This window comes from Pseudonaja textilis, chromosome 2, assembly GCF_049901715.1.
Source record: "Pseudonaja textilis isolate UNSWEBS1 chromosome 2, rPseTex1.2, whole genome shotgun sequence".
Classification (NCBI taxonomy): domain Eukaryota; kingdom Metazoa; phylum Chordata; class Lepidosauria; order Squamata; family Elapidae; genus Pseudonaja; species Pseudonaja textilis.
In genome coordinates this window covers 157,289,517-157,315,568 of record NC_141991.1, presented here as the reverse complement: position 1 = coordinate 157,315,568, position 26,052 = coordinate 157,289,517, and the positions used below count along the sequence as shown (strand labels likewise).

The window sequence follows — 26,052 nt, the reverse complement described above, 5'->3', positions numbered from 1 at the left end:
CGTTTTGATTCTTTCTTTCCATGCCATAAAAATGCCAAATCTGAATGTCCTTAATGTCCTCATTTCTCTTGCTGTGTTTTCTTCCAATCATTTGTTTATCCATTAATGCCAGAGGGAAAATTTATAAATTAAAAATTAGCATTTTAGGATCTGTTTGGAGACAATGCCTGAAGCAATTTGTATAGTTTTTGTATATTTATATTTCCCTTTAATTAAAATTTAAATAATTTTCTTGTTGAATATTTAATGTGCCTTGCTTAATGCTTATCACTCTTTCTCAAAGAAAATTGAGTGTCTTTTCTGATTTCTTACATTTTTAAAATACCTTAGATTGCTTGTCAAAGGATATCTTTGTCTGTTTAATTTATATTCTATTTAGGATAATGAATCAAAGATATTTAACCAACAATAGGAAATAATCATTTTTATCATGCTGTTTTTTAACAGTCATCAATGGGCTTTTTGGTGAATTGCTATTCAGACAGATGTTTGTAGTGTAATAATAAAGTTTCTATCTAAGAAACTGCCAATAAGGAACATTGGTATTTGTATAGCACACTTGATTGTATCAAAAACAATCACATAGTTTTTATAAAAAGAGAAATTTAGAACACATTAGAGACATGGTTTCAATAACCTTAGAAAAGTTCTAGGCAATCTGTCATAGACATAGACAGAAATCCTCAGGAGAAAAGGAATGCAGGAGAGATGGAAACTTATACAAAATGACATACTGAAAGTACAGTCACACACATTCCTATTAGAAAAAAATGGAGGGCTACTTAAGAAACTTGAGTTGAAAATTAAAAGGGACTGATATAGGAAATACTAACAAGCAGTTAATAATCTGCAAAAAATAGCTAAACAGCAAAAAGAAGTTAGGGTGGCAAGAAAAACTAAAAGCTTCCAAAGGATTCCTTTTCAACTATATCAGTCAAAAAAAATCAAAGGGGTAATTTATTTTTAGGAGATTATACAGGTAGTCCTAGAGGTACAAACCTAATGGAGCCTGCCCATTAAATTCCTAAATAAAAAGAAAGTCAAATGAATTGGACTCAATTTTACACTTTTTAAAAATCAAATTCATTAATTGAATCAAATGGCTCATTAAATGAATGAAGATCTGACTTACTTCCAGCCCATCATCAATTGGCTGTTTCTGTCTCCTCTGATCAGCTGTTTCAGGTACAGCCAAGGAGGAAATTGCCTCCAAGCAGCTCCATTTCAAGTTTAAAAAACCCATTTGCTCAAGTGTTTTCAGAGAGCTACGGGGGTGGAGGTGGGTGGGTGGGTGATAATTTACAGAACTGATTGCAGTTGCTTTAAAAACAACCCCTTGCCATTAAGCTTAACAATCTCTAGCCAGCCATCCAGCGGGAGATGGAGGAGTTTTGCACAACTCTTGGCTTGCAATAGTAACAGATGGAAGGGACATTGAGATCATCTAGTCCAGGGATGTCAAACTCAAGGCCTGCGGACCACAAACTCAGGGCCTGCGAGGTGCTTAGATCTGGCCTGTGGAGCTACTCTGGAAACAAACCTGGCCTGTGGTGCCTCTGCTAGCGAAAATGGAGCTCAGGAGGCCCTCCCGGGCTCTGTTTTCAGCTGTGATGGCGTCCTGCAGTCGTCTTACAGTGAAAATGGATCTCAGATAGGCTGCAGGTGCCTCAACTCCCCGCCCAAGCAGGAGACCCTACACCATTTCTGACAAATGGCAGTCCAATCTCTTCTTGAAAGTCTCAAGTGATGGGGCTCCCACAACTTCCGAGGGCAAGCTGTTCCATTGGTTGATTGTTCTCACTGTCAGAAAGTTTCTCCTTATTTCTAGGTTAAATCTCTTCTTGATCAGTTTCCATCCATTATTTCTTGTCTGGCCAACAGGCGCTTTAGAAAATAGCTTGACCCCTTCCTCCCTGTGGAAGAGTGCTATCATGTCCCTCCTGGTCCTTCTCTTCACTAGACTAGCCCAGCCCAGTTCCTGTAACCATTCTTCATATGTTTTAGTCTCCAGTCCACAAATCATCCTGGTTGCTCTTCTCTGCACTTTTTCTAGAGTCTCAACATCTTTTTTATAATGTGAACAAAACTGGATGCAGTACTCTAGGTGTGGTCTTACTAGGGCTTTATAGAGTAGTACTAGTATCCCACTTGATCTTTGTTGTATCCCTCTGTTATGCAACTTAGGACTGTATTGGCTTTTTTTGGCTGCCGCTGTACACTGCTGGCTCATATTTACCTGGTTGTCCACTAAGACTCCAAGATGCCTCTCACAGTTACTGCTATTGAGCCTGGTTTCACCCAGTCTATATGGGTAATTTTGATTTTTCTTGCCTAAGTGTAGGACTTTACTTTTCTCTACATTGAATTTCATTTTGTTAGATAGGGCCCAGTGTTCAAGTCTGTCAAGATCCATCTGGATCTAGAGCCTATCTTCTTGGGTGTTAGCTATACCTGCCAGCTTAGTATCATCTGCAAATTTGGTAAGTTCCCCTTCTATTCCCTCATCTAAGTCGTTAATGAAGATATTGAAGAGCTGATTGGTCTATAGTTTCCTGGATCTGTTTTTTTTTTCCTTTTTTGAAGATGGGAACCACATCAGCTCTTTTCCAGTCCTCTGGTAGTTCCCCAGTGCTCCAGAAGAGAAAGGAAGGAAGAAGAAAGAATGAAGAGGGAAGGAGAAGGAGAAGAAAGGAAGGAAGATAATGAAGGAAGGTCTGAGGGCAGTCCTGCCTTAGCACTTGGCCACCACAGATGACCCCGGCACAAGTGATGAGCTGGTCACGGCCACACCTGGCCACACCCACCCCAGCCCCCTGAGGTCAAACATTGAGGGCCACTCTGATGTGGCCCTCAATGAAATTGAGTTTGACACCCCTGATCTAATCCAACCCACTGCTCTCATAAGAGTATTTCTGATAAATGGTTATGGAAGAAGTTGGAGCCTCCTCGCTGACGGACCGTAGATCGTGACTCTCTGGCTATGGTCCGTGCTCTTTCGTTGGAGAGCCCCGATCATTACGATTAGGGGCTGATGCTGCCTTGGAGGGCCAGCAGAGTAAGGGGAAGCCACAAGCCAGGTTGAGGGGAGTCGTATCTCCCTCCCTGGGCTTGGTCTTTTTCCCCCTGAAGATGACTGCAGCGGTGGTTTAAAATGGCCACCCCGAAGAGGAGGACTCAGCTGGATTAAGATTTGTGCAGGAGGGAAGAAAGAGGTGGATAACATCTGAACCGGGACAACTGGGCAATACAACTAAACATAAGTACTCCAGGATTAAGGTAACATGGAATTTTTAAGAAAAGAAAAGTGAGCGGCGAAATTACAAAGGGACAGGGAAAAAAAAAATTGATAGCTAAGCGGGGCTTCGAACCGGGAAAAGAAGAAGCTGGAACTAAAGATTTAACTAAATTGGACTAAAATATTTTGGGAATAAACAGGCATAAAATAAAGCTGGACTTAAGATTGTCAAAAAATAATAAAGTTTACAAATTGGAGACTGGACTGTGCTGGAATCTTGAGGTTCGAAAAACCCTAAATAAAAAAATAGGGGGAAAAAGTGAAGACTTTGTATAACTGAACAAAAGGGAAAGCATCCTGTTTCTGAATGAACTTGTGTGGATATAACATTAAAGAAATATTGAAACAAGGTAACAATCTTAGAAAGTGAAAGCAGAACCAGAATAAAGAAAAAGGCAAGGAAAGACTGACTGTGGGATTGATTGATGTTTTTGGTATAGACCCTCAGCTGGAATAACTGAGAACTTTAGAAAATTGAAAGAAGAAAGAAGGAAAGTAAAAGTGTTTTTTTTGTGGACTTTAACGATCATAAAATATACGAGTGTGTAATGATATCTCTTCGGGAATTAAAAATGGAACTTAAAAATATGAGAGAATTACTACAGGAAAGAGGCAAATCACTTTGCTCTGTGTTAGAAAAAATGGAAATGCCGATTGAAGAACAAGAAGAAAGAGCTTCAGACATTTTAAATAGACAATTAACACAAGGAACACTACAAAGAAGTGGGGAAAGAAAGGTTAAAAAGTTGAGATTTAAGAAGTCAATCAAAGGGAATACCTGTGAAGTCGGGAAAGGCAGAAAGATCCAGCAGAAAAGGGGAAAGGAAGATATTAAGAAAGAGAGGGATATAAACTGGAATGAGAAAAGATATGGGGAAAAGGGGGGGAGGAGAAGCAGTAAGAAACAGGTGCATGAAATAAAGAAATACGGAAATAGTAAAATGTTGAAAAATTGTTTTTTCAGAGATAATGGTTGATGAATTAAAAAGGGGATTCTGCAGGGTGACAAGGGGTAATAAGAATATTTCTGCAATTAAAAATATTTGGAAAATAGGGTAATATAGATACTGATAACTCTTATTACAAATCAAGCGGGGAAAATATGCTGCGGAATCCAAATGAAAAGATGTAATGATTCTTATTGTAACTTCTTAAAAATAATGGTTTATTGGGAATCAAGATGAGGGAATAAAGGTATATATATATATATATTTTTAACAAATTTTATTCAGTTTTTCACATTAAAAACAAAAGTCTCTTTTTAGTGGACAACATATTTCCGGGTCATCACCTTTACATACAAATATTACAGCAATTATACATTCATATATGCATACTTAATTCTATTATTACCTGGGAATAAAGGTATATTTTAATCATTGAGGTGTCACACTCAAAACAGGAAAAGCAGGGAAACCTATACTTTTTTTTTTTAGTGTTAAAATTTGTATTAATCTAGAATTTATAAAAAGAATGTGTAATGGAAAGGGAATATGACAGACTAAAGAACCAACTAAATTAATAAGTTAATATAGACTATTAAAAGCAAGGAGAGACATTGGTAACTTTTATTATTATTATCATCATCATTATTATTATTAGGCAAACACATTGTTTATCTTTATTTTTAAAATAAATATTAAAGGATTATATTTGAAATAATGGAAACAAAAAGATGTTTCGATTGAGATTAATGAAAGAAGCTAGAATTAATGTGTTTGTTTCTCTCCTTACTGAAAATTTGGAATGGAAAAGGTAATAATAGAATTAAGTATGCATATATGAATGTATAATTGCTGTCATATTTGTACGTAAAAGTGATGACCCGGAAATATGTTGTCCACTAAAAAGAGATTTTTGTTTTTAATGTGAAAAACTGAATTTTGTTTTTTAAAAAAAGAGTATTTCTGATAAATGCCTTACCCAGTCTTCTTAAAAGCTTCCAGTGATGGGGCACCCACAAATTCTAGAGGCAATTTCGATTTAAAACCTCTTAAAAACACTGCCCTGATCAATACAAGCCCCTCCAGGCAAAATCCAAAAACTCATAAATAGCTTGCAAATTGGAAAATCAGCAGTTTAGAAAAGAGATACAGCACACAACATTATACAATGCTTTGCATAGATGCTGGGTGGCATTTCTACAAGCAGTTTCGAAGCAAATGCAGACAAACTTTATTTTTGCAAAGAACTGTACTTGCAAACATAATGCTATAGTTTGAAAAATATAGTGCTATAGTTTGAAAACTCTGCTTCTTAAAAAGAAGCAGAGTTGTTCCCGAAGTGCTTACAAACAGTACTATACTAGCAGTGGTGGCTAACCTTTTTGGCACCAAGTGCCAAAATAGGAGCGTGTGTGTGTGCGCACCAGAAACCAGAACAGCAGCTTCCCAACGTGCCCGGCGGGGGGGGGAGCACTGGAAACTGGAAACTTAGCTTCCCAACACGTGCATGTGCACCGGCCACCTGGTCTTCTGGTTTCTAATGCTCATGCACTTGTGAAGACCAGCTGGCGTGCACCACGGTGTCTCGGCAAAGCTGACATGGGGAGCTGCTCTTCTGGTTCCCAATGTTCCCGGCACATGTGAAAAGCAGCTGGCCAGTGCACATGTGTGCGTTGGAATCCAGAAAGGCAACGGGTGATGGCTGGCATGCCTGGAGAGATGGCTCTGTGTGCCACTTCCGGCATGCATGTCATAGGTTTGTCATCACAGCTATAGAATAAAAAAAAATATCTTTTTTTTTACAATACTTACAGGAGCAGTTCTAGCAGCACCAAACAAACAAACAAACAAAAAACCTCAGAGCCGAGCTGGCTGCAAAGATCACTGGACCTTATTTGGTCACGTGATCAGAGACAAAAAAAACCCTGCAGGCTTTAGAAAATTGCATCATAACACCGCATAAACCATTTGGCAAGACACAGAGTTAAAAATGGCATCTGATGCAGCAGTGACTGAATCCAAATCGCATGGCTACAGAGGCCTGTTTTTGATCTGTTTTGAATTTGTAATGTAAGTACCCCTTGCTGAAGAAATTCATTCTAGTGAAAATTTGCTAAATGAACCCATGTTTGTGGGGGATTACCTATATTTTTTTAGCAACAGGTGACAGGTAGAAGGGATACTTCCTTTGCCTCAGGCTTTGGCCAGAAAGGCCTCTAGTGGAGTAACTAACAAAAGGAGGGAAGAAAACAACCCAAGGCAGGTTGAGGTAGATAGGGAAAATTTGGCTACTGTGAATCAGTTACAGGTCAATTACAGAAACTTCATAATGGTTTTTTGTTTTTGTTTTTGTTTTTTGAATATACATCAATATTGTATGAAGGTGTCTGGGTATCATTTATTTAAATACAAGTAATAATAGTAATAACAGTGTTTATACTTACGTAATTGTGGTTTTATACATATTTATGTTAGAGTATGTTCCTTCATTATTTAGTTGTTCATTGTTTTAGTGCACCATTCTAATAGCAATCACAATATTATTTAAATATTCTGAGTAAAAATATTTTCTTGCTCTCATAGCAAATTTGAATCATCCATTAATTCATTCATTAATAGGAAATATAATATTTTCCTTTCTGATCTCCTTAGGTGGCTCTATTGAAATATTTATTGGTCTGCTCCGCTCGGAACAAAGCAGAACCTATTCACATTATTTTAGAGCAACATGAAGGGTGCACCCAGATTATTATTATTTTTTGTTTTATAGAAATGTGTACCCTATTTAGATTGGCAAGTTTCTAATATCTGCAGTTGTGGCAGTGGGATTTAGAGAATACAAATTTCACATTAGAGTATAGTAAGAGTAACTTATATCCCTTCTATATCTGGACCTCATGCATTTGAAGCTTTTATCAATGTGATGTTTGGCAAGTGTGTTGGCTTCCAATTCTTACAATGCTTCATTACTGCTCTCAAAGAAATCATCCTTCAGGAAAATAATTATAAAGGCTATGCCATTATTAAATTGAGCCAGAAAATGTAAACACCAGAAATCCCATTAGACTGGCTATCTCTTGAGATACTCAAGAGTATCTCTATCCCGCCAAACTATCACATTTCTATTAATAGTAATAATTTATTCTGACTCTTATTTCTCCTTTCAAAACCATCATCCAAGCACCTGATGAAGTGGAATGTGATCCATAAAAGCTGATAAATAATAAATTGGTTAGTCTTCAAATGTCACAAGACTCTTGTTTCTTTTTTATTAATATCTGATTTGCTCTAGCAATTACCATAAGCACTTCCATGCAAAGTGATGTTGTATTCCAACAAGTAAAGATGACTAGTTAAAATTTGATATGAGGAATTCAATATAAGTTTAATCGCAGTTATTTATACATGATTCTTTCCCATATATTTAATAATTTCTTCTTTCTTTTACATTATAAACTGTAATTTAGCAGCAGTTGGTGGAATCTGAGTATTTAAAGTTTTAATGAGCTCAGTTTCCAGGGCCAGATGAGTTACATTTTAGAATACTGAAGGAGCTAGCAAAATTATTGCAGAACTGCTCTCAGTAGTCTTCAAGAATTGCTGGCAAACTGGTGAGCTCCCACAAGACTGCAGGAGAGCAGATGTTGTTCCTATCTTTAAAAACTGGGGGGAGGGGAGGAGAAGATATCAGCTTGATATCCTTGACCAGCATATTTGTGAGCACTTGGATAAGAATAGCAAAAGCCAGCATGGATGGTTTATAAATAAATTATACCAACCTAACCTTATCTCAAGAGCTGGTTTGGTGTAGTGATTAAACAGAGGCTATGAGTTTGTAGTCCCACATTAGACACAAAGATAGGAGGGTGACCTTGGACCAGTCTGTCTCAGTCCTAGGAAGAAGGCAGTGGCACAGCACTTCCAAAAATGCTGCCAAGAAAACTGCAGGGATTAGCCCAGGAAGTTGTTAAAGTCAGTACTGACTCAAAGCACTAACACATATACACATCTTATTTCATATCTTAAGAGTTATTGGCTTAATGAATTACCAGTAAATGAAATCCTCATTAAAATGGTAAAATATGGCTAGACATACAACTTCAAATGGATTCATAATTGGCTGAATGACATCCCTCAGAGTACTCAAATGACTTCATCAGCAGCTTTGAGAATCTTAAGTGGAGAGCTACAGACTTTTCTGTACATTGGAACATAGAATAGCCCAGTCAATTCTGGGCTGTTTAATGTTTTTATTAATGACCTGGATGATGGGGTAAGGTTTTGGTATTCACAGTCTGGAAAGGAGGAGGTAGTATGGAAATCAAATAAAGTTTTAATTCTGTATATATTCCTCTTTTACCAGGTAAAACAGGAAAGATCTTTTTCCTGGACACCACAGTCTAAAAAATACATTGACAGACTGAAATGAGTTCCACATTTGATGGAGAGTTGCTCAAATTATATGAAGTTTGAAAACCAAGTCCTGTATCGTACATATTTAACGGAACAACTGGGTATGCTTAGCCTATAGAAAAGAAGACTGGGGAGAGATCTGACCTGGATGAAGACCTGGGCAGATTGGAACTCAGGAAAGCTAAGGCTCAAAATGAACTAAGATTTGCAACAAATGTCAAAAATAATAAAAAGGAAGATTTTTTCAACATGTAATAAACAAGAAACAAAATCAAATAAATTATTGGTCCACAAATGGGACAAGATGGAAAGGAAGGTAACAGGGAGAAAGTGGAACTGCTAAATGTATTCTTTGTATGTTTCTTGTTTAGACAAAAGGAAAACACAGATCAACCTATCAAAAGCAGTCCCCAGAAGACAGAGTAGGAATATGAGTTAAAATAGGTAAGAAAATGGTAAAAGAACACCTTTCCACTCTAGGTGAGCTCAAATCACCAGGACCAGATGGATTACATTCCAGAGTTCTGAAGGAGCTGGCAGAAGTCAAAGGGGCATTAGGGAACTACCAGAAATGGAAAAGAGCTGATAAGGCTCCAATCTTCAAAGAGGGGGAAAATGGATCCTGGAAACTAAAAACCAATCAGCCTTACAACAATACTTGGGAAGGTCTTGGAAAAGTTAATCAAGTAATGGATCTGCAAACACTTAGAAACCAGCAAAGCTATTCACCAGAAGCCAACATAGGTTTGTCAAAAACATGTCAGGCAAAGCCTGTTGCATTCTTAGTGAATCAAGGAAATATTGTGGACATAGCTTACTTAGACTTCAGTAAGGCACTTGACAAAACAGACCACAATCAACCTGTTTTTTTCGCACTAGAAGACTCACCTAACCATAAGACGCATCTAGGTTTAGAGGAGGAAAACAAGAAAAAAAATATTCTGAACCAAATGGTGTACTAATATATTTAATAAAATGTAGCATAATATTTCAACCAGTGGTGGTATTCAGCCGGTTCTCACTGGTTCAGGCAATTGGTAGCGGCAATTTGGCCTGGGTCACCAAACCAGTAGCTACTTCTAGCTGTCCATGCTCCCTCGCTTGGTTGCCCGGTCCAGTTGTGCGACGCTCGCTTGCCCCTTCTACCCGCTCGACGCTCAGCCTACCCACCCCCACCCTATATATGTTGCCTTCACCACACAGCCAAGTCAATTGTCTCACCAGTCACTTCACCAATGCCCAATCAGCTCAGCTCACCAAAGGTAAGCAATGAATGCCACTCACCCTTCGCCTTGAGTCAGAGCCTGGGGGCCCATGGATGTGCCATTCCCCGAGGGCCCCGGAGCAGCTGACTGCCTCAGGTGGGTCAGGGAATGTGCGATTCCCCGGCTCTGGCCTTGGCCAAGAGATCTGCCTGCTCGCCACCCGCCTCAGCTGGTCAAGTCCGAGTGGAGCAGCACAGCAGGCAATGGGGTGCACCTGCATGGCAGGCACATAGAACAGGGCGGCGGCAGCATGGAGAAGTGGAGCAGAGCCAGAGGTCGGTAATTTTTGCTGAACGAAGCCTGCAGCTGCTGTGTGTTTTTTTCAGTGCGGCTGGACTCCAGCCACACTGAAAAAAACATGTGGTGGCTCCAGGCATCTCGTGACAAGGGGTGCAACATGCGAGCTGGTGGGGAGCCCAATGGTGACAACAGCTTAGCCCTGGCTTGCCTTCCCTGGCAGCCAGCCACAGGAGGAAGGTAAGGTCATGGGTGCGGGATGGCGAAAGAGGTGGTTGTGGGGGAGGAAGTGGGAAGGCTAAAGGCCAGGGCCTCTGAAGGAAGGGAAACATGACGCATGCGACAGGTGAAGGGAGAGCGGGTGGCATGCAGGATTAGGCCAGGCTTGATGCACATACATTTCCACCCACTTGGGGGAGAAAAAAAAGGCGTCTTGTGGAATGAAAAATATGGTACTTCTTGGTAAAATAGAAAAATGTGGAATTGACAGCATCACCATCAGATGGATTCTCAATTGGCTGACCAACCACACTCAATGTTTAGTCCTCAATGGACAGAAGCATGCAGCAGAGTACCACAAAATTCTGTCTTGGGCCTAATACTCTTCAACATCTTTATAATTTGTTTAGATGAGGGGATAGAAGGAAAGCTCATCAAATTTGCAGACAACACCACACTTGGGGGAATAGGCAACACCCTAGAAGATGAGTGAACTCCACTATATAATTGCATGATGCAAGATTTTTAAAGGACATCAGCTATATTTTTTAATGTTTTTCTTTGGATTCTTTTTTACAGTACCTGCTCAAGAGTTATGGAAGTGGAATGGGTAGACCTCTCAATTATTTAGCCAACCAGCCAACCAAGCAACCACCATCATAGATCAGATTAAAAGTCTGTAGTAACTATATAAATACTTGCACACAAAACAGGAAGGGCCAGGTTCCCGTTATTACTCAGAAGGTGGTATTTAAGGAAAGTTGGTGTCTGGAATAGTGAAAGTAACTGAGACTACTTTCTATTGATTCTACTGCTCGTTATACTCTTATTATTTTAAGATTTATTAAAATTTACACTCCAATACATCTGAACTCTGATACTGTATATATTTACCAAACATATCAAGTTGCACTAAGCTTAACCAATTGAAAAGTATGTATGCATGAAGATTATAACTGAATACATTTAACTTTCATAAATGTTTGATACAGGATGTAACCAGTAAGAGAAACAAAGCCATGAAAGTGTAGATGACTAGGTTGAGCCCAAGGGAGTGCTCAAAACACATCATCAATCTTGAATCCCTTCCCATCCACAAAGAGATCTAACTTCAATCCATCTTGAATTCCATTGACTCTTATCTACCATCAGTTTGCTTTGACCATTAGTAATTCAAATCCTTGTAGAGAGCATAAGCTTGCAATAAACCTTTATATTCATGCCTTGACTTCTGATTTCCTGTGCTTGACAGAAGGAAAGAGCCTCCATCCATTATAACTACAGTATATCCCTCTTAATATTCTCAAAGAATTTAATTGGCTATAACAAACTCCAAACTGGTGACATTATTATAGCACCTTGTGGAATCCTACATCTTCCCAAAGTTATCCAGGAAAAAAGAAACAAAACCGATCTAAATCTGGGATTTGACAGGAATGTTATTGGATGTAATTCAAGTGTGGTGTCTAGATCATTAGAGACAATTGGTTTTGTATGTGTGTAAGCTACAGTATCACCACTAAGAACCTGTTTGTCAAGAAATATATACACAGCCATTTACCTTAATTATGATTAGTATCAAAGGAAAGGCAGATGGGCAAGCTGATGTTATTAACCTTTTTTTTTAAGAGGAAGAAATGGAACGGGTAAGTCAGAAGAGTCTAGCGGGGATTATATTTTGATTTATCAGAATTGTAGCTGAAAATATTGAGTGACCATATAAATCTATAAGATACCAGAAGTTTCCCTGAGCCACTGAGATGCCAAAGGGAGCGAGACTTGAGACGAGGCTTGCAAAACTATCAGCTTTTATTTATAGCCAAAGCAAAAGCTGGGTGACAAAACTATATCCAAAACATGCAGACAAAATGCATGTAAGGAATAGCCACACCCCTGCAAGAGTGGCTCAGAGTATTATACACATTTTACCCTGTTAGAAATGAAGTTTACCCAATCAGAGACAAAGGTTCCCAACCAACAGCATTCTTTGTTCAGGTCCCCCTATCTCTGCCTACCTTATCGATGGAGCATTCCTATAGGGGAGGTTTCCCTCCCTGGCAAGTTCTTTATTCAGAAGAATGCTTTCAGGATTCAGAGTCTATGAGGCAGGAAGCTCCCTACTCTGGTTCTTTTATCTACCTGATAGTCCTGGGTAACAGTTTCTTCTATATTTTCCAGGATGTGCCTAGCTTTGAAGACAAGAACAGAAGCAAGACATAGAAGCAAGATAACAAACTTTGTACTAATGTAACCAGTATCAAGGCTACAATTCACTAAACTAGAATTAATTCCTAACAACTAATTTCTGACAGTATACAATAATATAAGCAGAAGCCAATAACAAAGCTTAATCCCCGATAAATGATTTCTAGCAGTATATCATATCAGAAGCAAACAGCAAATATTGGTTTGATCACTACACTCCTTCAAATCTAATTAATAAATATTTTAGCCCTGACTTTTTATACATGATTGCTTTTATATATGTATTGTTTTATTGGATTATTGTATGCCCCCAGAGTCAACTATAGTGAGAAGGGCAGCCATATCAATCTATAATAATAAATTTGGAGGACACCCGATTAATTAACGTTCATCGCTATGTATTGCGAGTCAAGCATTTGGCTGAATGTTGTGTGCTCCTAAAGTGTCTTGTAAGGAAAGAGCCTATGGAGGGATTTAAAACGTGATTTAATTAATTCTGAATTCTATTCCGTCTCATGCATTTGAATCACCACATGGGAAAGAATATGTACAAAACCCATCATTTTATTTGGAGAGAAGTCTTGTGGCGCCTAAACCGGGCAGCCATTAGTCATAAAAATACCTGAGAGGCAAACGCGACTCTAGAGTCCACGCATGTCTAAGAAACTTCCGTTCATTATTGAAGCTGCTCGTTTCTTTTCGAATAGCAATCCAGCTTCAGGCTTGCTGTACCAATATGACTTCACCAGCTCCCATGTAAAGCCTTTGCTTTCCTCTGAAGGAGCCATCAGCCGCTCCCGAGCAGTTTGAACCAAGCCCCTCGTGTTCAGTTGATGCTTCTGCCCGCAATCTCGTCGCCGAACCGGATGGGCCGAAGCGCACACGCAGCTTTGCCCACGGAAGGAACGAGGGGGACAGGCGGCGAAGCACCCGCCTTCCAGTCTGTCCCCGAGCAGCCACCTTGAGGCAGAACCGGCGAGAAGACTCACAGGCCTGCGCTTGCCCGGCTTGGTCAGATCGCCAGGTGAGAGGAATATCTTGCCCCTCCCGCCAGCATGATCCCCCCCCCCGCCCCCCCAATTTAAAAAAGAAGACGAGTAAGAGGTGTTCGTGCCCTTTCCGCTTTCTGTCGATCCAATACAATATCAGACAGGCGCAAAGCAAGAGGAGCCAGGTTGCTAGAAGAGAAAGCTAATGCAAAGAGGCAATTCTGCTATAATAAGGCGGGCGAAAGTTCCATGAAGTCTTTGCAAATTTCAGGCAAGTGAGCTAAAGAAAATGAAATCGGGCGGGGTGGAGAAGAATGGAAGAAAAACTTGAGCGAGGACGGCGACCCCTCTTTCCTCTAGTTTTGCAATGTTGCAGAGATCGTGTTCCGTTCTCTCCCTCTCCCTGTCATCATAGGTTCGTTTCAGAGATCATGCTGGACCGCTCAGAACCCTCTTTTGTTCTTTCTACTAGCATGAGACAGGTCACAGTACTTTGTCTGAATATCCTCCCCCTTCCATTCCCGCATAATATCAAGTCAGGGTAAATTAACGGCAGGAAAAAAAAAGATGATACCACATCTACACTCATAATAACCCTGTTCTCAAGGTCAGCTATGTAATTGTAGGGACCAATAGGGACAGTTCTCCAGTTTTGTTACACTCCCCTGTAAGAGGTGTGGAAGGCTGGTGCCTTCCAGGCCCTTCAACACCCTTTTGATGACTGCAGGGTGAGGAGAGGGAGAAGGAGCGGGCTTGCCCAAAGGCTGCCCTCCACCTGAGCTCTCCTGCCTTGGCCCTTAATTGCAGGATGGATTGAAGGGGATACTTTTTACAGCAGGGAGCAGAGTTGCGGGTTGCACCAGGGAACCTCGCATGTCAGACAAGGGCTGCTGTGACCAAAACTTAACTAAACCCGGGAAAGGGAGAGGGAACTACAGAAGGTAAAACCTACTTTTTTCTTTTTTCTCTCTCTCATGCTGTGCTAGGTCGAATAATTTTTAAAAATATGTTTACACAATTTCTAACTTGCTTACTCATTAACAACAATGGTCAAGATTAAGGGTAACTATATTGGTTTAAGTTTGTGTGTGTGTATCTGAGGTCTCTTACACAATTATTGTCTCATTTAATCTGGATTCCTGAGCCAGGCTGGATTCCTAATTCCTAGTGAATGAGATTGAGACCCTCTGGCATTACTCAGGCATCATTTTTATTTAATGTCATTTGACAGTATATCAAATAAGTAGAATTTTCAGTTTCAAAATACCTGATTTTTGTAGTTCACTTTTTACACCTTGCAAAAATCAGCATTTTTAAAATAATTATGTACAATAGCTAGTCTTTTGGATATAGTAGTGAGAGTACCATGTGGGTGAACAAAGAACAACAGCTATTTTCAATCTTATGCATATGTTAAAATTTATGAGTAGACAGATGATAGACAGACAGACATATACTAAATGAGAGGCTGGGTTAAATTATTACAGTCTAATAATTTTTTTCATTATTCTTATCAGTGAACTCAGAATTTTTAAGGATAGAGAAATTTCTGTCAAGTAATTCTCAGCTGTCACTACATATATCGTGTGTTTCAGTTTTTGAGAACCTTGTTTCTTATACCAGACCTAACTAAACTATGTTCAGATCATGTGGTTGAATCAAGGCTTAGAATGTGCTGTGGAGATGGGGTTAAATTATTCCAAGTTATACGACAATAACCTTGACTATGAGAGCCAAGAACGACAGCAACTAATTCTGAAGGATCTCTGTACTTCAACAATTGTAAGTATCTATGAATAGTGAACTATAAAGCCAAACACACACAAAATGTATAGTTGGATCATTCAAACTGTGTGTGCGTGCGTGTGTTCGCAAGTAATTTGCAGTACTCATAGAACAATAAAATGTTCTTGCAGGCTCTTAAGCTATGTAGTCTGAAAATAACAGGAAAATATCAGACCTGTTGGCTGAGTTATAATATGATGGTTTTCTCTTGAGTTTTTCCTCTTCGGATACAAGCCATTTCTGACAGAATAGAATGGGCATTATATAAACTGTACCAAACATTACCATCATTCAAACAAGTTCAAAAATTGAACAGTTGAGTCAGTGTATACTGTATAGACAAACAGTGTAAAATGTAAGAACATCCAGAGAAAAGTGCAGCTTGAAATGTTTTCTCTTTTTTTGTTGATAAAGTTGTTAAACAGCATGAGTCAAATATAGAGCTTTTGGAGCATTTATTGCAATCTCTCAGCAAGAGAGGTGCGAAATCTGTTGGACCTCCTGCTTCTACATAAAATAACTGGTACAGCTGAAATCTTCTGTTAGCATTACACTTGCCATATGTTTACACTTGCCAATTACACTTGCCAATTTGTTTAATTTCTTTATGGGCATGTGGACATAGGGAAAGGAGATCAAGAATTAATATGCAGTACTTTCTCCATAATCAAGCCCTAAAAACTTCAAAACATGCTTTGTTTTATAAGTCACTTAAAACCATGCTGCCTCAATGTTTTTGACCAGGTCAATTTAGGGATTGGCTTAATGTGACATCATGTTTAGTCTACATTCTAAACAAATGCAAGAGTGTCTGTTCTTAGTATGTGAGATATAAAATATTACAGTGGATTCACAATGAAGGACAGTGGATTCTTGAGAGGCAGGCCACATTGCCTTTTTTGAAGAGAAATTTCCACAGCAGTTCTTAGTCCTTTCGCTTTACTTTTTCTTCAGCCATTTTCAGAGACCAACTGTAAGAACGCCTCTTCCTTTTCAGTGGCCCTCTTGGCAATTGTCTGGGCCTTTAACACCAGCGGAATTCTGCTCAGCTTTTTCTTCATTGTCTTCACAATTCGCTTCAGAAAAAATAGGTAAGGCCAAGTCAGTCCTGTTTTTATTCTCTGGGCAAGATCTAATTCTTTGTCATTCAAGAATTTCTCAAGAATCTTGTTTTTGTTTACTGCAGTTCTATACAGACTTTCAGGGTCTGCAGTAAGTGTGCTGTGGATTCCTTACTGTCACTCGTGAGAGTGTAGTCAAACCTACCAAACACAGAGAGGGCAATAAATGGGCCTTGATAAGGCTCTGGAAGTTTAAAGGGCCAAATTTTCGATAAATGCTCACCCAGTGAAATTTAAAACTAAAGAAAACAGGTTTTTACATTTATTTACTTATATAGGCAGTTGTATTATTCTGGCTATTCTCCTTAGAGAAAATATTACAATATGTATATTTCACTAATTCTTACATTTATGTGCTGCATATCTAGCAAAAAATAATTTCCAAGGTAGTCCCAAACAAAGAAATTGCTTGAAAGTTTCAGAATAAACTTATTATATGAAGTAATTGAAAGCAGAATGAGTCAATCACCCCACAGGCCAAATTCTGAGTAGCAGCAGCAGGTGTTCAATGGTTTGATCTGTATCCTTATAGCCGGGGAGTTGTGTTCAGATTTGAATGACAAGATTGTCTCCTTACCTCTGCTGAAGAAAAACTCAGCTGCCAATCTAATCAACTGTTGCATGTGAGAAACCTATTTCCTCAAGTAGCAAAACATCTAACTCGGGTGTCAAACTCGTGTCATCATGGCGGCATCATGTGACGTATAGGGACTTTTCCCCCCTTCACTAAACCAGGCATGGGCGTGGCCAGCACACGATGCATCTGGCCCACAGGCCACAAGTTTGACACCCCTGATCGAACTCATGTTTGATGGGATGAATTTTTCAATGATTAACATGGGCAGCATAAAATTATGCAAGAGTTAAGAACACTTTGCCCCTTAAAATACCACCAAAATACAAAAAAGGTGCTGTATTCTTTCCTCTGTCTATTTTGGGAATGAAAAAGAGGTGCTGGTAGGTTGCACAAGGTTCATAGTTTTTGCATCATTGCTCTAAAAGATCATTCAGGCTTGAAGAAATGACAACTAAGTATGATGGTTAATTATCCTAAATTTATTGACAACTTCAGAAACCTCTGACAAATAGGATCCTTCTGTACCAGAATTAGACATGGGGATTAGGGAATTCCATTCCTAGTGGAAGAAAATGTCATTTTTAAGATGATACTTCAGGGAATGTAATTTAACTTGGAAGGAGGGAGCATTTTGGTTCTGGATGATACTTTTTAAGTCAGGGGGAAAAGCAGAGTAGTGAAATCCAGGTAAGGTGTGTCAAGAAACAAGCTCTGGTAGCACATATTGGAAGGAAAGGTATAATGCAGTTATTTCTTCTAATAACTCTTTTTTCTCACGTTCTCTCCTTTATCTTCTACAGGATTGTGAAAATGTCTAGTCCAAACTTGAATGTTGTGACTCTCCTGGGCAGTGGCTTGACTTACGGTAGCGTATATCTCTTTGGAATTGAAAAACAGACTCCTTTGAGCAGACCATCCTTAGAGATGCTGATTCAAGTAGGTGAACGCACATTTTGAGAACAATTGTGAGATTTATTATGTATCGATCTTAGTGACATAGTTACACAGCAGATTACTGATATGCAGAGGAATCAAGCAATCAAGCAGAACAGAACGGCGAGGGACCTTGGAGGTCTTCTAGTACATCCCATGTGGAAATGAATAAGACTTTATTTTTCAGTATTTTCCTTTCAGAAGCAGCCTCTGAAAGGAGAAAAAGAAAAGAAAAAAAGCCTTTTCAAAACCAAGTAGAGACTTTTGTTAAATTCATGTTGAACTTCAACACAAACATCATGTATGAATTTGTAAAATATGCTTAATCTGAGTAGTTTTCTTACCTTTCTATCTGACAGCACATAATCACACCAGCTGGGCAAAGAGCCACATTTGCGGGCATATACCGCAAGCCTTCCCCACCCCGTGCTCCATTTTCATCAGGCCAGCTTAGTGTTTTCTCTGTATTTGTACTGGAAGAATACTGGTGAAATTTTATTATGCCAATAGACCCTTCCCCAGTTTAGCTCCATTTAGTTTTCTGTATCTTCTGCTGCCATCTGGTGCTTATGTGCAATGTTGCAGCTCAAGTAAGGTAATCCTTAATGTGGAAATTCTTGGTTATCCAGATCATAATTGTCTCAGATGCTTTTTCAAAAGGCAAATGGACTGGGTTTTTTTTTCCCTGGGGAGGAGGAAGAAGTTTTGCTTCTCACCCAAAAAGCTTAATAAATTCTGGCTCGATAGTGGGGATGATAGAACAATTAGTTCTGACAGGATGGGTGGAGGGGTGTGTGTCAAAGAATCATATTTCTTTGCAGTCATCTGGTCGTTAGCATTCTTCCTGAGAGCTCTTGAGGCTACTAGGAATTTATCTGTGCCCTCAGAGTTCAAATTGGGTGAATCTTCTTGGACCTGCTGAAAGGATAGCTTTGTAGAGTAGACAGGAGATGTGTCTTATCCTCCCCCCTCTGTTGAGACAGGGTTGCTCAGTGTTAACATAAATGATCTCTTTTACTCCTCTTTCAAACCAATGGCCCTCTCTATCCAGAATGTGGGTAGATATATGGCAACATATGACCATAACTGTTCTCACTTTTTTGGGGCAGACTTTGTGAGAGAAGGGCTGAAAGCCTTCCCCTCTACCCATTAAGGAAATGGGTAACAAAGTCTACAGATTTTATATAGCTTGAGGCTTTAAACAAAAAAGAGAATGTAAAATTCTCCCACTTGTGGGTTGGGGATGAGATGAAGTAACAGCAGGAAAATGGTGTTGCTGTGGTATGTTTATGCCATAGTCAGGAGCAAGTGGTGCACAAATTAAATCTTCTTCCATATTTATGAATAGTCCATCATTAATGATCTTTTTTTTGGAGATGGGGTTGGACAAGATTCAAACATACCACTTATTTTTAATCTTTAATCTGTGTATCTCAGTTCTACAAATTGGCAATACTGCATCTGTGTACTTCAAATTTGCGTAAGTGAGGAGCAAAGTTCAGAGCAAGGTTTGATCAACTCCCACTCTGCCTGGGCATGCGTTATCTGATTTTTAAAAATTGTAAATTGTAAACTTGTAAATTCACTAAAAATGTGTTGAAGTTGCTGGTGTCTCTTGGGAGGGAGTTCAAATCCATCGTTGGATAACTCCTGTCCTAGCAAATGATCAGATGAAACAGGTTTATATTAGCATTGCCACTTCCTATGCCTGATCATCTGCTGAATCATTGGCTAGGTTCAGATAATTTACTAAGCCACAACCAAAGGTAAGTTTTGGTGTTACATAAATATAGCCACTATAGTCAGCAATGATAATTTATAACTGATGTGAATCCAGTCATTCTGATTTAACGGGGGCCTAGTACATGGTTCAGTAGGTTCTTCATTCCAAATAAACTTTAGGAATAAACATTCAGGCAGTCAGATGATACAGAGATATATCTGTTAGCTATGAATTATGGTGCAGGTCCTTAGCTCATACTTAGGTTCTGATACTGTAGCCCCTCACCTCATATTTAAGTTCTGATATAAATAGGTGACTCCCTTGTCCCCATCCCTCCCTTAAAGATACTTACGTGTACTTGTTTTTAAAACAAGTTTTTAAAATGTGGCTTCCTCTGTAAAAGGTTACAGTAACTATTGTCTATCTCAGTAACTATTGTCAAACTTGTGGCCAACCGGCTGGATGCATCATGCACTGGCCACGCCTACTCCCGGTTTAGCGAAGGAGAAAAAGTTGTGATACATCATGTGATGATGCAATGCCGCGAGTTTGACATCCCTGGTCTATCTAGTTAAGGTTACAGCTTGAATTTTAGAGCTTTAATTATGAATTTGCTGGGTCAGTTATCTTCTGTTTGTATACTATACTTGCTCTTTTGAAAATGTGCTGTGTCTTCTAGAATAGGTTGCATATAACTTATCCAAGAATAGTACAAATCTCCCCTACTATATTTTCTACATTTAGACTGATGGATCTTTCCCATCCCAACAGGTGAGAATTTGTATATTATACATAAGTGGTTCCTTGGCTTTGGGTCCTATCCTGGGAAAGAGTTGGCGTTTATACAGAGTATTCACTCAAAAGGTGCCAGACAAAAGAGTGGTAAGTCCTGCACACCGAAAGAGGAGCAAAGCTGGACTTTTTGGTAATAGTTCTTGTTGCCATGCTGAGGTTTGCGTGCAGGCTGTTTTTAAAAACTGTTCTTGCTTGAGCACACTTCTGGGCATAAAGTTGATCAGCATCTACTGCAACGCAACTCCTCTGGGGAAAATGCACAATTTTATTGATAAATTTGACTGTAATTCATGGTAATACATGGTTTCTATTTTGGCACATAGAAACCAAATACGATTAGACATTGTGGTTTTATTATTCATTTTTTTGCCTCATCCTTCCTCCCAATCACTGGTTAAAAAAACCCATTACTTTCCTCACCCTCATAAATAGGAAGGCTCTATCGTATTATTCAAAAGTGTAGTTGCTAAAAAGCAAAAAGTGCCTGCTTGAAAGCCTAAAACAAGAATAGTGCTTTGCCCAGCACAATGGTTTCCTGCAATAATAAGAGTTCATATTATGTTGACAAATGAACAGATACATGGACACACAATATACTGAATAAGAATAGGGTTGTTAGCAATTTATTTTAATTATCTGTGGAAAGGAGGGGATAAAGTTTTATTAGTCCAGGAGTTTGGGCATGTTATGCCCCTGGTAGAATCGGACTCTGAGGGAGAGGAGGAACAGCTGACAGGGAGTGGAGGTGTGGCTCTGGAGGTTGTGGAGGAGGCTGGGGAAAGGCTGAGGCTGGCTGGGCAGTCAGAGGAAGAACCAGGCCCATCCCCTCTGTATTAAGATACACTCAGGGAGGAAAGGAGAAGGCAACAACTTGGCTTACGAGAGAGGAAGTGACAATGATCCTCCTCATTGGTTACAGCTGGGGAGATGAGTATATAAGATAGATGGTTAAAACACAGGTTGCCAGAATGTTCTGTATCCTGTACAGATGCAGATAGATAAACTCCACAAAACATCCATAACAAAGTACTTTTATTGGTTCATCAGGTATCCTCATAACTCACATTTGTGATGAAGTTCTTTAATGACCAATCTTTTGCATATCTGTCTTGTAGGTAAAAGATGGTTTATCTCCTATCCTTTTTCTCCCATTTTGTAACGATAGAAGTAGAACAGTTACCATGAGTCCATCCAAGAGTGAGGAAAACTCCTCCAACCCATCGAGGGTCAATTTAGTGACCAATTAGGATTACAGATATGGTCACGTGGCATGGATTACATTTCCCAGGATACCTTAACTACATTTACCATGATGCATTCCCTTAAGGGAACAGCTCACAATTGCTACCTAACTATCCAATTCCCATACACTGGCTGGACAGCACACAGAAGCAAATGGGTTTTATTTTGGTCTGAAGATATCTTGGTTGGCATCCCTCCAACAGACTGTGCCTTGTTATATCCTTGAATTTGGTAAATACTTCTCCTGTTCCATTGTGGACATTCCATCATTGTAGGTTTTTTTTTTATTGCACCTCTATCTGCTCATTAAATTTGGACTGTACTGCTTTCTTTTGAAGACTATTTTTGAGTACGTTTTATCTCCAACTGAGTATTATTGAACAGTGGGGCCAAGTTGGAGGCAATAAAGGACATTTATTTATGTTTTGGATTTTGTTACGTTTGTGTTACACTCTGAGTCATCACAGGGCATTTGTGAGAGCAAGATGCTTTGTGAAACTGACCTATAGAAATTTTCTATGTCATCCTGAGGGGAAACTATTTGTTGGCACTGTGTTGAATCATAGAGTTTGAGGCGTATCAGTGATGAATTCCAGTTTACTTCAGCGATGTTATTTACAGTCTGCATCAAATGCCAGCACTAACCTAATCTATAGGTTATATATATAAAACCTATAGTTAGCCCCCCATTTCCTAGTCACACTACAACAAATTGTACCGACTTACTACGTATTAACTATGCAGCAATTAACATTGAAACAGTACTACGTAACCTAAAGTCATCCATATCTATTGGCCCTGATGGATTATGTGCCTACTTTTTGAAAAAGCTCGCCACTGCCCTAGCTGAAGCGCTAAGCACAATCTATGAGGTATCTTTCACAACCAGCTCCCTGCCCAACTAATGCTTTTTTTTTTTAAATAACAAAATAAACATAAACATACATAACAAAATAAACATAAACATACCACAAAAAACATAAAAAGATCCTTCTTCATGAATTTACATACAGTGCATCGATTGGTTTACCACTTTTTTTTGTGCATCCATTTCCTAGTCACTAGTATAATTATATTACATAATAGCTCATATTATCAATCAATAATTGTATAACCTAATATCATCACTAAAAAAAAAAAATCATTTATAATTTTGTTAATTCATATTTTAACGAGATAACTATAGTTTGCTTAATTTATTTTGCAATAAATCATAAGATCATACCAAATCTACCTTAATAATGTTTTATAAAGATAATATTAAGAAAAAAAAAAAATTTTTTTATGCTAAATCTGAATATTCTATCATTATGTTTTATTATCTAACCATTGATAAAAAAGATCCCAAACTTCATAAAATTGTTTATCTTCTTGTTCTCTGATTTCAAATGTCAATTTACTCATTTCAGCACAATCCAATATTTTCTTAATAATTTCTTCTTCTGATGGAATTTTCTCACTCTTCCAATTCTTAGCAAATACAATCCTAGCCGCTGTTAATATATTTACAATCAAATACTTCAAATTTTTATTATATATATCAGGTAAGATTCCCAATAAAAAAATCTCTGGTTTCAAGTCTATATGTGTCTTTGTCATTTTTTCCAACCATATGCGAATTTTAGTCCAATATTTTCTAGCGTCCTCACAAGTCCACCACATATGGTAGTATGAGCCAGGTATCTGATGACATTTCCAACATTTTTCAGATTTGTTCTTAAACATTCTTGCAATTCTTGTCGGGGAAAATGTCACCTGTAAAACATCTTATACAAGTTTTCTTTATAAGCTGTTGACATTGTCATTTATAATTTTGAGACCACAATTTTTCCCAATTCTCCAAATCAATCCCATATCCAAAATTCTTCCCCAAACAATCATCGTTTCTTTAACTTGTTCCTCCTCTAATAAAATTTCCAACAAATAAGTGTATAATTTTTTAATCATTTTTTCATCAGTACCTGTCAAGATCCTGTCTAAATCAGTCAATTTATCATAAAATCCCTCCGCTTTAGAATCTATAAGATACCTTGAATGTATTTGCGCATATGAAAACCAATTCATCTTTATGCCTTGTTCTTCTAGTTTTTGCATTGTTTTAAGTTCACTCTTTTCATCCAATATTTCCCCATATCTAACTGTTTGTTCCTTCTCATATATTATAGGATAAGAAAAGGCTTCAATAGTTGATAACCAGACTGGGATTTTCAAATAACATTTTCTCTTAATTTTCTCCCAATTCAACCATAAAGACTCCTTATATAATGCCTTCTAAAATAGCCCTGCGATTTGGTTCCCTTATACCACAGAAAAGCATGCCATCCCAGTAATAAATCATGCCCCTCTAGTGTCAACAATCTAGTCTTTCTTAATGTTATCCAATCCTTAACCCACATTAAATTTGCAGCTTGGTAATACAACTCCCAATTCGGAAGGCCAAAACCTCCTCTAATTCTAGCATCTTGCAGAAGTTTTAATTTTATTCTGGCTTTCTTACCTTGCCATATGAACTTCAACACAATTTTATTTAATTCTTCAAAGTAATCTTTACCAAGCCTGATTGGTATGGTTTGGAATAAATATAAAATTCTGGGTAAAATATTCATCTTAATTGTTGATATTCTACCTATCAATGACAATTGTAGATTTTCCCATTTTTTCAAATCAGATGCTATCTGTTGTTTAAGTTTGATATAGTTATTCTCTTTCAATGTAGTACATCTTGACGTCAAATATATCCCCAGATATTTGACCTTATTCGTAACTTGAATTTTCAATAAATCTGCCAGTTCATCTCTTTGTTTTAATAACATATTCTTTGTCAAGATCTTTGTTTTATCTTTGTTTATTTTCAAACTGGCCATCTCACCATAAATCTCTATCTTTTCCAGTAGCTTTAAAGCTGTTCCTAGAGGATCTTCCAAAATAAAAACCAAGTCATCCGCAAAGGCTTGCAATTTAAATTCCTCCTTCTTAATTTTCATTCCTTTTATATTTGGATCCTCTCTAATGTTTCTATTCAGCACTTCCAAAGTCAATACAAATAACAAAGGTGATAATGGGCAACCTTGTCTTGTGCCTTTTCTTATATTAATAGAATCTGTAAAATCTCCCTCTATCATCACTCTTGCCGTTTGTTTGTCATATATGGCTTCTATTGCTTGAATAAATTTTCTAGCAAAGCCCATCTGTTCCAATAACAAAAACATGAATCTCCAATTCACATTATCAAATGCTTTTTGGGCATCTAAAAATACCAAAGCCATTTGTTTTTCAGGGTGTGCCTCTTAATATTCCAAAGTGTCCAGAATTACCCTCATATTATCCCTAATTTGTCTCCTTGGCAGGAATCCATTCTGGTCAGGATGAATAAAGTTATTTAGATATCTTTTGAGTCTTTCTGCCAAGATGGAAGCAAAGATTTTGTAATCTGCATTCAGTAAAGAAATAGGTCTATAGTTCTTAATTTGTGATGGATCAGCCCCTTCTTTTGGAATAAGTGTGATATAAGCTTCTGACCATGTTTTAGGTATTTTCTTATTTAACATGGCTTCATTCATAACTTCTAACAATGGAGTGCTCAACGATTCTTGTAATGTTTTATAAAATTCTGCCGGGAGCCCATCTGGGCCTGGTGCTTTTCCATTATTCTGCCTATTAAGTGCTTCCGTTAGTTCCATCATTGTTATGGTACTTTCTAACATTTTTTCAGTCTCTTCAGGTATCTTGGGTAGGTTAGCATTTTGTAGATAAAGCTTAATTCTTTCCTCATCAAAATCCTCCTGTTTATATAATTGTCCATAAAAGTCTTGAATAATTATCTTTTTCTCCTTATTACCATAACAAATTTGACCTTTATCATCTACTAACTGTACTATTCTCCTAGATTCTTTCTCCTTTCTCAATTTGTATGCTAGCCACCTACCTGGTTTATTTGCATCTTCAAAATAGTTCTGTTTAGCACTTCTAATTTTTTGTGCCAACTCCTCTTTCTCCGCCTGACCCATCTTATGTTTAATTATATCCATTTTGAATTTAATATCTTTTTTCTGTGGCATATTCTGCAATTCTTTTTCCAGTTTTTTATAATCATCTTCTAAAGCTTTAATAGTTTGCCTCTTCCTAATATTTTTTTTCTTTGTATAGTCCATTATTAATCCTCTCGCATATGCCTTCATTGTATCCCAAACATTCTGCATTGAAGTATCTTCTTTTTATTTTTAATGAAAAAGAAGGCCAATTCTTTGTCCATCCATTGTGTAAAGTCTTTTCCTTTAAGATAGCGTTATTTAATGTCCATCTAGATCTT

At 38.2% G+C, this 26,052-nt stretch overlaps 1 protein-coding gene across 5 annotated transcripts in view; it reads left to right on the top strand.

Annotated features, from left to right (window-relative positions):
- Window positions 1-13,364: 13,364 nt before the first annotated feature.
- The window catches only part of GPR156 (G protein-coupled receptor 156), a 42,167-nt gene continuing 29,479 nt past the window's right edge, over window positions 13,365-26,052 (top strand). Inside the window, exons 1-6 of one of the 5 annotated variants that reach the window (XM_087926138.1) lie at window positions 13,488-13,602; window positions 14,375-14,508; window positions 15,212-15,349; window positions 16,307-16,443; window positions 17,851-17,986; window positions 20,478-20,588. In XM_087926138.1, coding sequence (XP_087782264.1) covers window positions 15,215-15,349; window positions 16,307-16,443; window positions 17,851-17,986; window positions 20,478-20,588 — 519 coding nt within the window. In that variant the 5' untranslated portion in view covers window positions 13,488-13,602; window positions 14,375-14,508; window positions 15,212-15,214. Of the gene's footprint in view, window positions 13,603-14,374; window positions 14,509-15,190; window positions 15,350-16,306; window positions 16,444-17,850; window positions 17,987-20,477; window positions 20,589-26,052 lie in introns of all 5 variants that reach the window. The other 4 variants (XM_026713344.2, XM_087926142.1, XM_087926140.1 and 1 more) reach the window with 4 other exon arrangements.